The sequence below is a fragment of the Melanerpes formicivorus genome, unplaced genomic scaffold (genome assembly GCF_026170545.1).
Source record: "Melanerpes formicivorus ecotype bairdi unplaced genomic scaffold, bMelFor1.0.p_v2 SCAF_22, whole genome shotgun sequence".
Classification (NCBI taxonomy): domain Eukaryota; kingdom Metazoa; phylum Chordata; class Aves; order Piciformes; family Picidae; genus Melanerpes; species Melanerpes formicivorus.
In genome coordinates, this window is record NW_027142374.1 from 10,557,707 (window position 1) to 10,572,785 (window position 15,079).

Here is a 15,079-nt window from a genome sequence, read left to right on the forward strand (position 1 = left end):
GGCCTTGTTTGGACACTGTGTCCCTTGGGTTCAGGGCTGTAGCATTCTTTATTTGCTGTGCTCTGCTTTTCCCTTTGCCTTGGTGTCCTTTTTCATTGTTCCTTTAGTCCAGGCCACCAGAAATTGCCATGAATATGGAGTGTTGACATTTTCAATGAGCAACACTGTTGTGTTTCTTGGGGAGGATGCTCTAGCCCTATGAGGACAGGCTGAGGGAGCTGGGGTTGCTTAGCCTGGAGAAGAGGAGACTCAGGGGTGACCTTATTGCTCTCTGCAACTACCTTAAGGGAGGTTGTAGACAGGTGGGGGCTGGTCTCTTCTCCCAGGCAACCAGTACCAGAACAAGAGGACACAGTCTCAGGCTGCGCCAGGGGAGGTTTAGGCTGGAGGTTAGGTGGAAGTTCCACACAGAGAGAGTGATTGCCCATTGGAATGGGCTGCCTGAGGAGGTGGTGGAGTCACCATCACTGGAGGTGGTCAGGAGGAGACTTGACAGGGTGCTTGGTTGCATGGGTTAGTTGATTAGGTGGTGTTGGGTGATAGGTTGGACGCGATGATCTTGAAGGTCTCTTCCAACGTGGTTTATTCTATTCTACTTTGTCTCCACAAAGTGGTAATAACTTCCTGGGGCTCCAGGCATATCAGAAGGTGACAGCACTGTACCTGAATGTCCTGTAAAGCAGATCTGAGGACATCAGGAGGTGACAGCACTGTACCTACATATTCTGTAAAGCAGATCAAGGCAGAGACGCACATTCAGCATGATTCTTCTCTAATCGTTTTTTCAGCCCAAGCACTCCAGAGTGGTTTGAACACCTGGAATCTAAATCTCACCCATTTTATGTAAACTAATATTTAATGTGCAGTGCTTTCAGGCTTGAGGTAATTTATTTCAGCTTTTTTATATTTTCCATATACTTCTAATAGTTGCCTGTAGGAATTAGAGGAGGCAGTGGTGGTTTCTGTGGCACAGAGAAGCCCTAACAAAAGATGTGTAAATCCTCCAAAGACACGGAGGAAATAAAATAACCTCTCCAAGTGGCTATTCCTTACTTTCAGTCTGTGACAGTTTTGCCTGGTGATGCAGCACGAAAGCATGTTGCTCGTTTTGTTCTTTTAATCTTGTTTGTGGCAAACACGCTTTGCTTCCTTCAGAGCAACAACAGCCCATTTCATCCGAGGGGGGTCACTCTGTGTATATGGGGAGGGGAAAAAAAGCATCTGGTGTCTTGGTGTGGTGCCAGTGTTCACAATGGCTTCCCAGAGATCCTGTCTTTGTTTTCATTACAAGATGATGCTAACTTTAAAATACAGAATACGGAAGGACTCTTGGCCGTCCAGCACTTACTTGTGCTGGTGGAAAAAACCTGCACACAGGCAATAGTTAAACCTTGCTTACCTTCTTGGTACCACTTCCTACCTTTTAAATTTGACCTGAAAGATTGATTTTGAATGTAGATAATAGGAGAAAGCTCTTGAACACTTTTTCAGCAAAAAGCTTATTGGCTTGACATATTCTCCTTTGGTTTGGAACAAGGTAGTCCAAATCTACATTTAATGTACAGATGGGATGACTAATCGCTGTGTTCACATGTTGTTTATGATGGTGCTGTTTATATATAGCAGTGTTCTGATACAGAGACACCACTTGATGCATGAACACTGGTGACTTCCACTGGTTTGTGGTGGATCAAATAGAAAAAGTTTCTTGTCTCTTCACAGGTTTGGTAATTGCTGGCAGCTTTCTGATGTGTGTCAAAACTAGCCTGTCCTTCAAACATACTTCTCTTTCCCCCATCAAATCGGATCTCTCGATGGCTTGGCTAAGCAGACTTTGGATTGTTAGCCAGAGTAACAGAGTATACCTTGTGGCAGAATACTTAACATGAAGGCTCAGCTATTGTGACTGGAAATTGCATTTTGCAGTTCTTGTTTCCTGGCCTGTAGCAGATATGGTATGGTTTAACTGAATTATAAAACCACAGGTGACTAGAAAAAGAGGCTACCGGAAATGACTTGGAGGTTGAATTCTGTGCGCTGGTAAATGCCTCCTGTCAGCCCAGAGTGGTTTAACTTCTACCATTTATTTTGTTCCATCTGTATCACACTTATATTTAGGGATGAGGAAAAGATTTGTTCTTAATGAGAGCCTACACTCCCACCCACTCTTCCTGGGCAGAGTAGTGTTCAAACAGTCTTCCAATGGTGCAGTTTTAAGGCTGAGTATTAAAAATACACTTGATATTTCTCCTTCCCCTGGAAGAGTCTGCCTGTGGTTCTCTCTTGCATCTTTGTGGACTCTGTCCATCCATCTGTTCTTCAGCAGGGCTGTGATGTTCTTGGTGCAGATTAAACACTGCCATGAGTGCTGGGTTTTTGTTTTGTTGAAAGCACTTCAGGAGAGCTGAGGTATGTCATCACAAAATCTCTGTGCCTGACAGTTACCTTTTTGCTTTAGCTGTTTGTGTGCATTATTGTTTCCTCAGAGCTGCATCCTCAGAAGGTGAACACAGAGTCTGCTGGGGAACTTGTGTGTCTTTCTGATGAACATGTCATTTTGAGGCAAGGTGCTCAGGAATTAATAAAGCACCATATTTGGTGAACATCTTGGCAGGAAGAGTCAGACTAATACACAAAATATGGCTAAGGGGAAACATATTTACACATCACAGTGTGGTAAATATGGTTAATGGCTGAAGTGCATTTGGAGCTTCATATCTGGAATAAAGAAAACACACCAGCAAAACAGTAACAAGGCAAGTGATCATAATCTGACAGGCTACTGTAGTAAATACAGTCCTTGGGGATATTTTCCTAGCCTAAAATACCATTGCCATTAACAAAAGAGGGAAAACCAGTATGCCTGTCCCTATAAAAAGGCTTTCATGATATGTGAAAACATGATTTTGAAAAGAAACCTTGAAAATTACACCCTGTAGACTATTGCCTTTTGCCTGTAAACTGATGATGTCCCAGAGGGACCAGAGGGGACTTTTCTGTATTTGACACTAAAATACATTCTTAAGAAAAGCCTTTGCTCCAGAGAGGGGAAATACCTTTTAAGGAGGTCACAGAAAGGGAACTTTGCAGTCCACACAAAGCCATAGGGTTAGCACCAATTCTTCATTTTGCATGTTGCCATTTCTGGGGTTGAGACTCCACACAGTTTATTACTGGCTGCTGTGCAGGCTTGGAAGACAGAGACCTTTGTATGCAACAGGTCTCGTGCTAGGGCCGGGTGAAAGTTTCTGACTTCCCTCCAGAAGCTAATGGCCGTGGGGCAGAGCTGTCTGGATTTGTTTTGGGGAAGAGAGGAACACACTACCATGATGTAGGTTGGACTTGATGATCTTGAAGGTCTTTTCCAACCTGGTTCATCCCATCCCATCCCATCCTATCCTATTCTATCCTATCCGTACAGTGTATGTGCAAATCTCTGCTTGGACTGTGCAGTTAATTCTTGGGGAGTCTGAAGGCTTTACACAGATAGGTGTATTTTGGCTTTATACAGGTAAGTGTATTTATACAGATAAGTGTATTTTGCTTGAAAAATAACAGAACTATTTGATTCTATTTCAGGGTGAAGGCTGTCGTACTGTCCCGCTTTCCGGACACGTAGGATTTGACAGTTTGCCTGACCAGCTGGTTAATAAGTCAGTTAATCATGGGTTTTGTTTCAACATCCTGTGTGTGGGTGAGTATTTCCAATTTGGGAAGTTCTCTTGTTGAACAGGGCTTCTCTGCAGCTGGATGTAGCTTGTAGGTGACAGCGTTAACAACCTAGCTTAGATTTAAATGTCCCCAATTGTTGTGTCTATTTTCAGTAACAAGATTTACTGGTGCCCATGGAAATCCCTGCTGAGGTTGTGCAGTTTCTACCAAGCAGTAAACCAGAGAAATAAAATGCCTAAAATCCCAGACTTTCATTGTGATCTTTATTTTCCTAGTGTGTTTGAATGCCATGTTTTTAGAAGAAAATAGGTATTCATGCCAGACAGTTTTGTCCTGAGGTCCTGTTTAGATAGGTATTGGATTATTATTACTATTTTAACAAAATACCACTCATGCTTCTCTTAAAGCACTAAACCCCATGGTTTTTTCTTCTCCCTTCTCTTTGTACTTAAAATAGTGTCTGGCTAAGCCTTAGCTGGTCAGGCCATACCCAAACTGCATGTGGTATGGATCTCAGCTGGGACCTGGCACTGTAGTAAGAATTTGTGTCTGTCCCTGCAGCATGTGCCCGTCTCACAGGTCTTCCCCAGGATTAGGATCCCAAATGATCCCTCATCAGAGGCAGTCCTAACTAACAGAAGTGAAATCTTTTATGGCTTTGCTACAGTAGTTTGGCAAGGTGGATAAGGAAATTAATATTTAATAGGACAGTTTGATTTACTGATGCCAGTGCTCTGCCCCTGGAAGCAGGACATTATTGTAGGGCCATGGCTGTGTGGAGTAAGCTCTGTCTGCAGATGCTGCCAGCAGTGCCTGGCATGTAGTAGTTGAGAATGAGTAGCTGGTGGTCAGCTCTGCACCTACATGAAGATTGTCCCCTTCAGTGAGAGATCCAGCTCGTGGTATGGACCTGGTGTTTGCTCAGGACAGGGTTAAGTCTGAGACAAGAGTGGAGCTGAGCTGTTAAATAGAGCTGAGAAGAAAACTTTCCTTGACAATGCCATTCCTGTGAGATGATAAACTTTGCTGACAAGTGGAGGTCACTGTCAGGCTGGGTGGCGAGGTGATTTCCACTGTATGTGAATGTGATATGACCTAGTGAAATTCTTATCCCAAAGACTGAAGACTGAAATTTATTTCCTTTTGCATCTATTGACCTTCTGTGGTTTGTTGTTTTTTTTCCCTACAAGTTATAGGTGGGTAGCAGTGCATGCCTCCTGTGACTCATTGTTCACTTTGATGTGTGGAGAGGAGTTGGATGCCTCTGCTTTCCTCTTTGCTGGACAGGAATGGAATGCATTAATAGCTTGTTGATCTGAATAACAAGGGCTTGCCAAGATCAATGTGCATTAGTTATTAATGTCAGTCTCTTATGAGTAGGAGTAACACAGACATGGTCAATCTTGGAATAAAGAAACTGTATAGAAAAATGTAATAAGCTTCCTTAGAGAAAGATCAGCAGATCTTGAGTTGAGGAGGCCAAGCTTTAAAATGTCTTTTAAGAGTTGTCTACTGCCTCTGTTAACTCGTGGTAATGAAGTTAAACTCTTAAACATCCTGGAGAAAGAAAACAAAAAGCCCCAGAGTCCATCTGTCATCTGTTCTGCTGGGTCTTGCTTGGAGTGAAAAATTGAAACAATAGGGAGCAAATGAGTATTTGAGCCAACAGAGCAACAACTAGGTGAACTGATCCCACAGTCAGGCCACTGATCATGCTAGAAGGGCACTGCATTGCCCCTCATTTTTCAGCTGTGCATGGGTATCTGTTGGAGGAAAAATCCGATGACACTTCTGCTTTGCGCCATACTGGACCTGAGCCATGAATTCCTCCAGCTCCCAGTGGAGAAGTGAGGGAAAGCTTCAGAAATGACTCTCAGCAGCACGTCCAGAGTGGAGCAATTTTTAGCTCTTGTCAAGCTGAAAGCTGTCTCCCCTTCAAGCCAAAGACAGAATAAATGAGCCCCTCCTGTAAGTTAGGGGTTGTGGATGGTCTCTCTGGTATTTTATTCCTCAGCACAATCATTTGCTTCCTGAAGTTTCTGTGATGAAATGTTGCTTGCCTCTCAGTTCATTGCAAAGGCTGCAGAAGTGTTTAATGGCTGAGACCTTCTCTGCTGACTGTATTTCTCAGAGAGATGGGGGAAGAAAGAGGAGGAATAGGCTGGCATTTTTAAATGTGAACTTGCTCAAATTTGGCCAGAGTAGATTACAGCTGCATTAGGCTATCATCCCACTATAAGCAGGAGTTTCCCTCTTCCTCTCTCCTGGGATTTGTTTTAACCAGCCTATTCAGTGCAGTAAGAAACACCACACGTTGGATTTTTTTGTTTGTTGGTTTGTTTTTTGTCCCCAGAAGTACCTTTTTTAGGCAGAAATACCAGGGGCTGTACCACAACTGCTTGAGGTCTCTTACTCCACACTGCTGCTTGGTGCGTGGGAGGTTCCATGGGTTGGGGATGGGAATGATGTGCACAGGTTTCTTCATGCAGAGCTGCCATCTGCTCTCCAGCAGGGAGATTTCTGTAGGGTGATGAGCTGTAGAGCCTGGAAATTGCTCAGAGGTTGGTTTTGTGGTCAGTGGTGCAACCAGCTGAGGAGAGAACAGGATTTCTCCACCCAAAAAACCACTGATCTCAGTCCAATCCTTCCCCCTTGCCACTGGTCCCCTGGAGCAGACAGCAGCAGCTGAGAGCTGGGCAGTCCTCTGAGGTGCTTCATCATCTTTGTGAGCCCATGTTGCTGCTCTTGTCACCACAGCCCAGCCTCTGCTTTCTGATGGGTGAATTTGCAGCATCTCTGTATGCCTGTCAGATGAAAAGAACTATTTTTTCCTCTCTCCATGAGAGATGGCCTTATCAGGCTGAGCTGCCTCAGGGCTTGTCTCAGCAAACCTGCTACATTGGATTAGCTCCCATTTCTTCACATGAAAGGGCTGTGCATGGTTATACATTTTCTTTAAGATTGAATTATTTGGTACCTGGAGCCACGGTTGTTAATCTTGTGAAGGACAGGTGTTACTTTCTTGTGAAAAGGTGCTCCTGTGAGAGCTGCTCTGTGCCTTTGAACAGGGAAATACTCCAAAGGCTCCTCTCTCCTCCCAGAGTGAACTGAGGATGGTATGGCTGGGGCCTCTTAAATCCTGAGTGGTGTGGAGAAGCAGGCTGGTGAGCTGTTGTTTGTTGTTTCACTTAACATGTACTGGGGAAAAGCAAATAACATCTGTAGGTACAAAACAGGAGGTGCAGCTTTTGTGTGTAATTCAGCTTACTGCTGCAGGGTGTTTAGGATGCCAGCATTTCTGTGAAGGAAGAAGCCATGAGGTGCATTAGCACAAAGATACTCGTTTTGGTTTGGGAAGCTGGGAGCTTCCTAAAGACCCATTTGCTGTGGGTACAGCTTCTTCTGTTCCTCCACCTTATCTGCTGGCCAGCATCAGAGACAGGTATGGTAGCACATCACCTCTGCCTCTCACCTCACCTTCATCTCACCCAGCGTGGGTGGTGTTGGGTAGCCCTCTTGTTGCTTGCCTGCACAGCATGGCATGTTGCTTTGCAGTACAGGTGGCTGGATCATTTGCTCCTTGCAGCACTGGTGCTTGCTGTCTTTTGGCACGGGCTGTGCCTGAGTGACATCCTGCCCAGGTGACACGGGGAGGGCAGTCTGGTTCTAGAGCAGAGGATCTCCGGGGAGCAGCTGAAGGGAGGAGAGTCATGCTTGTCCCAGCTGTTTTTGGAAGTGGTGCCATGGCTCTGTCAGTGTGGGATTTGATGAACTGTTTCTGTAGAGTGCTGAAGATGCCATGTGCTTGTTCAGTTGGAGCAGAGCCTGTCTCAGGAGACTAAGAGGAGGTGCAGGGATCTCAGCACAGTATCTCTAGTCTGGCACTGTGCTGGGTGCTAGGGATGGGTAGTGACTTGTGGGCACTGGTGTAGGATTGCTGCATGTCCAGAGCCTGACTGGTGTGGTGTCTCTTGCCATTTGCCTTGTTTGACATCTCTGAAAATTGTCAGGCTTAACAACAAAAATCCATCCTGTGATGAAAGGCACAACACTACATCTTTTCAGTAGCTGTCAGAGCTTCCTGGTGCAGAACTTTGACAGTAAAGGTCACCCTCCCTGCCCTGCCCTCCCCACAGTGCTTTGTCAGCCCTGCTTCAAGAGAGCAGGCCTATAAGGCTGACATCAGGAAATAATCTCCTTGCCAAGGGTGCCTCTCACTCAGTTTGCATACACCACTGCTTTTCTGTGGTAATTCTGCCTCCCTTAATCCCCATTCATTGCTTCTGCTTTTTGGAGAGGATTCCAGTGCTGTCGGCTGGAACAAGCACAGACTACTTGTCCTTTTCATTGGACCATCTGTTCCATCTGGACTTCCATGCTTACAAGAAGCTGTTGGCACCATTTACATCTTCCAGCCATCAGAAAGTTGCCTCTGTGTGAGGCAGGAGCTCCCAGAAGATCCTCCCTTCTGTTGTTTTGCCCTTCAGAGTAGCACCATGCTCTAGCTCTGGTCCTATTTGACACAGCAAAGCACTTCAACGTATCTTCAGTGTTTTACCATCTCATGTCACTCTGTCAGTATTAGTGTAATTTCTTTTAGATGAGACAGTCTTTCCTGTCTCCATCCTCCCCTTCCTTGGCAGGCTCCTGTGTCAAGCTCTGTCAGTGGGGTTCTGCAGCGCAGGGACGGGTGTATCTGCTGGCTGAATGTCATTTCTGGTGCACAGACTTCGCATTTGAGACGCTGGGGTGGTGGCTGGGTGTTTTGTGTTTCAAACATAAAGCTGTAGGTGTTTGGATGAGCAACTCCCACCTATGGAAGACTGCCTTACTAGTTTAGATCTCCTTCCAAAAGGCAAACCTCAGTGTGTGAATTCAAAGTTGTCTTTGCTGGCCCTGTGTAGCTGGCATGAGATGGAGTATGAAAGCATGTTCTGCCTTAAAAAATTGCCTGCATCTATTACACACTTCTCCTGGTCCCTCTGACAGCTAAAGTCATTCCTGCTGGAAACAACACATTAGACTGATTTAAAGTAGGCAATAATTAACAGGTTCAGGATGTGTTTAAACAATAGTCTTGGCTTCACATGAACACTTTTTCCCTAAAGAAGGAGGGAGGCAGGAACAAGAGGTGGCTTACTGAGTGTTTTGTCTGCCTGGAAGCCATGGTGATTCACATACAACCTTGCGTATCCGCTGTAGAGAGCAGCTCCCTGCCCTGGTCTCCACTGCTGCTCCCCTGTCACCCTGTCCTGCAGCCCTGAGGGCTGGGCCACAGGCTACTGGATCTGATGCAGGAGGAGGCTTTGCAGGATAGCATGTGGGCAATGCTTCTGCACCCCAGCTTGATGAGCTGTGCTGTCCTAAGACACCCTACTAGGCATCCTGGCATGTGCAGGCAAGCAGCCAACTCCCTGCTCTGTCCCACCCATCCCTTGGCAGGGGCTCTGGAAATGCTGCAGCCTTCTCAGACTATTTAGGTTTTTGTCCTTTTTTTTTATGCTGCTGTTTTCCTGGAATCCCTGAGAAAGGCCTGGCAGGTCATGCAGGATGTCTGCTGTTAACTCTCAAAATCCCCATCCAAACCATGGCAGTGCTCTGGTCTGCTGTCCTTTGTGCACCTGCTCCTTGTTTGGGTCAAGTGGTACCCCAGAAGCTGAGACTTAGGAGATTTCAAGTTTGTGAAGAGCTTGCTGTGATCAGTCATGAGTCTTCTGGATGGTCCAGCTCATTCTTCCAGCGACCAAGATAACCTTGTGCTTTGCTGGATCTTCCTCCCTTCCTTGTGCTGGTGCACTCCAGTTGGTGGGGTTGTGGATATGGCTGATGCATTAACATAGCACAAGGGACTGCAGCAAGATCAGCTCCTCGTGCTGACTCCCACTTCTCCCCTTCAGATTGCAAATAAGATTGGTGTGAAGAGCAACTGATCCTTGTGGCTGATGTGGCCATAGCTGTATCAATTGGTGCTGGAGTGCAAGCTCTTACCTGGCTCCTGGGTAGCTCTGCTGCTCGTTGACTTTCAAATGGTAATGAGTCTTGCTGCCTGTGGAAAGATACTTGATACTGAAACTGGCAGTTGGAGATCACTCAGCTCCCAGAGCAGTGGAGGTTTGCCCTGCCTGTCATGTACTTCAGCCTGGAGTGAGAGAAGTCCTTTCTGGGGGCCAGGAGTGAGGAATTTGCCTGTTTGCAGGGGTAAGGCTCAGAGGTTTGGATGGAGAGGATGGGGAGGAGTTTTCCCTTGGTGAATTGGTCATTTCATGCAAGTTTGGATCTGTTGCAGAGCTCTAAGCCTAGAAAAATAAGAAGCTCTTTTGAGCAGAGTAGGAAAATTAGGAAGTTGTCTTGGTTGGGAGCTGAGGGTTCAAGGAGGGAGGGGAAGGCTGCTTCAGCCAGACAGTCTCGCTGTGGTCCCACAGCAGGCTGGAGGAACAGTCTTCATAGTGGGTGGGGTTCATCTAGATCCTGAAATCTCAGCAAAAGCCATCTGGGCAGCTCAGAAATTGCCATTTCCCCAAAACACAACAGCCCTCACAGGGCAGCAAACCAGACTGCCTATGGATTTAGCACAAAGTCAGGTCCTTTGAGCTCGGAAAGCTGTCTCTGAGCATGGTAAGGGAGGCTGCCCTGTGGAAAGAGTGCATGAGGGATTTGTTTCATTCTTCCTGGGATGTATCTGAAATGAATTTGAGACTGATCTCTGGGATTTGTCTCTTCTTTTCAGACAGGGAAGTAGTTCCCTGATGATAGATGGAATCCAAATAGCAGTTCACTGCTCCAGAACTTTTGGAAGCAGATATTGTATAGCTTGTGCAGCCCCTAAGACATGGAAATCAGATACTACACAAAATGTCCCCTCCCTGTCTAGAAGGCTGCTCCTCCAACTCAGTCTGATGGGGTACAAGAAACCAGCTGCAAAACTTGCTGTAGGACTGGGACCATCTCTCAGTGTTCCCACATGGAAGGAGGCTCTTTCAGTGGCTGCCTGTTAGAGACATATTCATCTGGAGCGTCTTTTTGTTGGAAATGGCAATGAGCCCCATTCTCCCTTCCACTTCATAATGAAAACAGCATCTTCTGTAGTGTAGCTGTGAGTTTATGTGGGCTCTGAGCAATGCTTTCCCCTTTGCCTTTTCACCTCTTTTCATCTCCATTTTCTAACAAGATTAATGGCCATTAGACTGTGAAATGTAATTTGCCCAGAATACAGACCTCCCATTGTACGTGGCTTTCTGCTGGCCAGACGATCCCTTTGGAGCATGACATCTGCTTTCATCTGCTGCAATTTCACCCCTGTTAATGTTTGGAAGCTGAAAGGCCAAGGCACACTAACGTTCAACAGAACATTCCAACTCTCTTTTTCTCGGCTAGGGGAAACTGGCCTCGGTAAGTCCACCCTCATGGACACACTTTTCAACACCAAGTTTGAAGGTGACCCAGCATCTCACTCACAGCCCGGGGTCCAGCTGAAATCCAATACCTACGACCTGCAGGAGAGCAACGTCAACCTCAAACTCACTATTGTCAGCACAGTGGGCTTTGGGGATCAGATCAACAAAGAGGACAGGTGAGTGAAAAGGGAGAGAGGCTGTATCATGGCCTGGTTTTCTCATGCAGGGTCTCTCTCTGTGCCCTAGTTTGGCTGGACTGTGCTGTAAGCTTTTCATCCTTCCTTCTCATGGGTTCTTGTCATCTCTTTGGCATAGGACAGGCAGAGGAGAAGACAGAGGCTGTGGTGTATCAGCATTGCTCTGGCTATCAAAGCAGCTTTGCTTATGCTCCCAGAGCAGTATCTGCCCTACTGGAAGCCTTCTGCCCAAATTATTTTGGTGGGAAGTGTAGAGAGCATCTGTGCTTTTTTCTTTGTGCTCTGCTGACCATGAGCTGCTGATCAAACCACTGGCATGGTCTGGTGACTGCTTGGCTTAACAGCTGCTTCTGGCAGGGCTCTTCCACGTTGCCAAAGGAAGCATGGTACATGTGTAGTGAGATACCCTGGGGAAGTATCTCTGGCACCTCACATCCCAGCATAGCTGAAGCATGGTGATAAAAGGGTGTGCAGCTCCCTCAAACCATCTCCAAAGTGCATCTCCACAGAGGCATCACAGATGGGATTTGCTTTGTTGTGGATCTGCTGGATAATCTTTTCAGTTTTAAGATGCACTGATGTCCTTTGCACTGTGATTCTGACAGGCTCCGTGCTTCAGATGACCTTGCAAAGGAGTCACAGGGATTTTCTACCCCAGAGCACTAGACATAGATAGTGCAGAATGGAAATGTGTTCTGCAGCTGAGAGCAGTAAGCCATTCACTCTGAGCACAAGCAAGGATTACACACTGCTGCAAACGAGTCTGCATTATCCTTTTGAAAGTCTCTCATCCTCACACTTCAAAGTAGGAGAGTCCACTTTCCCTAGAGAGGATGCTGTGTCTCGCACCCTCTGCTTGATCTCCAGTACTGTGTTTTGTCAGACAGGCTGCTAGGGTCTGATGTAGGACCACATCTCCTTGTCAGCAGTGCAACTTTAAAATTTCCTGCAGGTGGGGAGGAAGGGAGGTGGAGAGGTTCGGTCTTGGGAGGTGGGGAGGATCAGTCTTGGGAAGTGAAATCTAACAGGCGGTTTGTTTTGTAGAAGCGAACAAAGTATCACTGTCTTGACCTCTCTGACTGCAAGATGCATAACTTTTTTTCCTTTCAACAAAGCTATAAGCCCATTGTTGAGTTTATTGATGCTCAGTTTGAAGCCTACTTGCAAGAAGAGCTGAAGATAAAGAGGGTCTTGCACAACTACCATGACACGCGAATCCACGCCTGCTTGTACTTCATTGCTCCGACAGGCCACTCGCTGAAGTCCCTGGACTTGGTAACAATGAAGAAGCTTGACAGCAAGGTAGGCACATTTAACTCTTACTGGGCAGGCTCACCATGTCTGTGACTGAAAGGCTTCTGGCTTCCCAGAGCACATCTCTCCACCTCGAATGGCCCTTAGACTAGAGGAGCTGGCTGGGTCGGCAGATAAACACTGCAGATCTATTGAGCACTTTAAAGTTGTGTTGCAGACTTGCAAAAACTGTGGAACAAAGCTGAGGACTTCTTATCACTCTCTCTCTTTCTAGGTGAACATCATTCCCATCATTGCCAAATCTGATGCCATTTCCAAGAGTGAGCTGACCAAATTTAAAATCAAAATCACAAGTGAGCTGGTCAGTAATGGGGTCCAGATCTACCAGTTCCCAACAGATGATGAATCAGTGGCAGAGATAAATGGGACGATGAATGTAAGTGACTGAGTGCTTCCTCCTCTCCCACAGCAGCACTGTTACTGTAGGGGTTGGTGGGCCCATATTGGAGTGCTCCTTTAATCTGTTTTCCCTTTTACTTTGTGTCCAGAGGATTTTACAGTGATCCCATCCTTGTAGTGTCACCCTAGCCCAGCAGAGCCTTGTGATAGGCTACTGCTTCTCTGATGGGCTTTTCTAGTCAGAAAACAGACTGTCTTTTAACCCCTTGCTTATCCTAATGCCTCTGTGTTGAGGGACATACAGGAAATTGGTCAGATGGTGAGGCCTGGCTGTGCAAGGCCAAGGACAGTCCTGGGTTGTGTTAATCAGATGGGTATTACCTGTCTGGTGTGAGAGGCAGGCTGTCCACAGACATGCACCTCTCTGCTCCTTGGCCTGTGTTTTTCACACCAAATAGTTTTGCCCTCCTGGGCCAGTGACGCCTGCAAAGCCCTGTCTCCTGTTGCCTGTGGTCATCCTTGCAGCAGAGGTGCTTCACCTGGCTGTCTCTGGAACTTCTGTCTGCACTGAGTTGCTGGTTTATTGTCAAATCAAGTTACTTAGCTAGGTCCTTGGTCTGGTTTGGCTGTTGGCTCTGGTGACATTAGTCAGAATGGTTGGACAGGGGGGTACAATGAGGCTGGTTAGAGCAACAGCTTCCCTTAAGCTGCATACAAGTGCTGATGTGAGATATAAAACACAAGGGTGGGACTCACAGGGCTGTCCATCCCAGTGGTACTTCTCTTCCCTAAACATCTGGTTTTGATCCCTTTCAGAGTATGTAGAGAGTGAGTACAGTGCTTCATTTGCCCCCCAATACTTTCTCAGCTTCTAACCCTAGTCAGCTCAAGGATTTAACTAGATTTCTGTGCTATGCATCACCTTATGCTGCACCACCAGTGAACTTCCAGGATCCTGTGAAAAGGAATTGCACAGCGGAACCAGCGTCCTGTGAAAAACAACACCCAACTCGGGTCAAACGTGTCTCAGGGTGCCTGCATTCTGGCTCTGGCATTTCCAGAGCTGCCTGTGGCTCCTTGAAGCCATGTCTTGGTCCCTTTGGCAGTGCATCCTGACCATGTTCCCATTTTCCAGAAGGCTTTTCACAGCAATCAAATAGGAAAAGTTGTTTGCTTAACTCCTGTTGACAAAGTACAGGTTTAGGTCTAGCTGTTGTGCTTTTATGTCATGTCCTGATCTAGTATTAATAGTTGTAGGGCATTGTGGAGAGGCTTTAACCATGAACAAAGGCAACAAGTGGGGTATCTAGAAAATAATCAGATTAAACAGATCTTCAGAAGGAGAGTCCTGATTTTCCTTGGAACAGTTGCTTTGGTCTTTTGAAGAATCCCAGCAAGCATATATTTAAAAGTACAGAGAAGAGAGTGTCCAGAATTCATGTGGTCTCTTCCCATCTGGGTTTTATTCTGAAGTGAGAAAACCAAGCTCTTTTATTCTTTCAGCTCCCTATTGGCTTTTCCATTTTAAGTGAATTAGTCCAATTACCAATTAAAATATTCTCCCTGCACCTGCTAGTTGAATGAAACCACATGAAGCCACATGAGCTGCTCCACATGAGGGGAGCTGGAACTTCCTTGCTGATAGAAATCACCAGCACTTTCTCCCTGGCAAAGACAACTACCAAACAGTTGCTACAGTGCAAGGAGTGACTTTGATACTGAGAGTGACCGGGCCCATGGAGAGTTGAGGTTCAAGTTGTGCCTGTGTAGCCATAGTACAGTGTTTGACTGTCTCAAGTTTCTCCTATTACTTCAGTCCTGGGAATCCTCTTCACTCTCAAAGAGACCTGGATATGAAGCAAGCAAAAAGCATTGACAGCTGTGAGAGAAACTGTCCATGGGATGCTCCTCATGGACAGTCTGATAAGCTAACAGGGAAGTCTGGGAGCTCTCACCCAGAAGCAGCAGCATAAGAAAAGGAGAGAAGTGGGCAGCTCTAGTGGGCTATGGAGGAGAGTGTCATATGTGAGGAGCACATTGCCATGGTGCAATGTGCTCTTGGATGGGGAGTGGCTGGCCCTGAAACATCAGGTGCTGCAGAACTGTGATGGCTTTTCCCCTAGAAATAGCACTGTGTAGAACTGCAGGGGAGGCTGTCGTCTT

At 46.4% G+C, this 15,079-nt stretch overlaps 1 protein-coding gene across 8 annotated transcripts in view; it reads left to right on the forward strand.

The window, feature by feature from the left end:
* Positions 1-15,079, forward strand: part of SEPTIN6 (septin 6) — a 30,093-nt gene that overhangs the window by 2,732 nt on the left and 12,282 nt on the right. For all 8 annotated transcript variants that reach the window (XM_068152138.1, XM_068152139.1, XM_068152140.1 and 5 more), the window contains exons 2-5: positions 3,580-3,694; positions 11,047-11,242; positions 12,379-12,565; positions 12,792-12,953. In XM_068152138.1, coding sequence (XP_068008239.1) covers positions 3,580-3,694; positions 11,047-11,242; positions 12,379-12,565; positions 12,792-12,953 — 660 coding nt within the window. The remainder of the gene's footprint in view (positions 1-3,579; positions 3,695-11,046; positions 11,243-12,378; positions 12,566-12,791; positions 12,954-15,079) is intronic.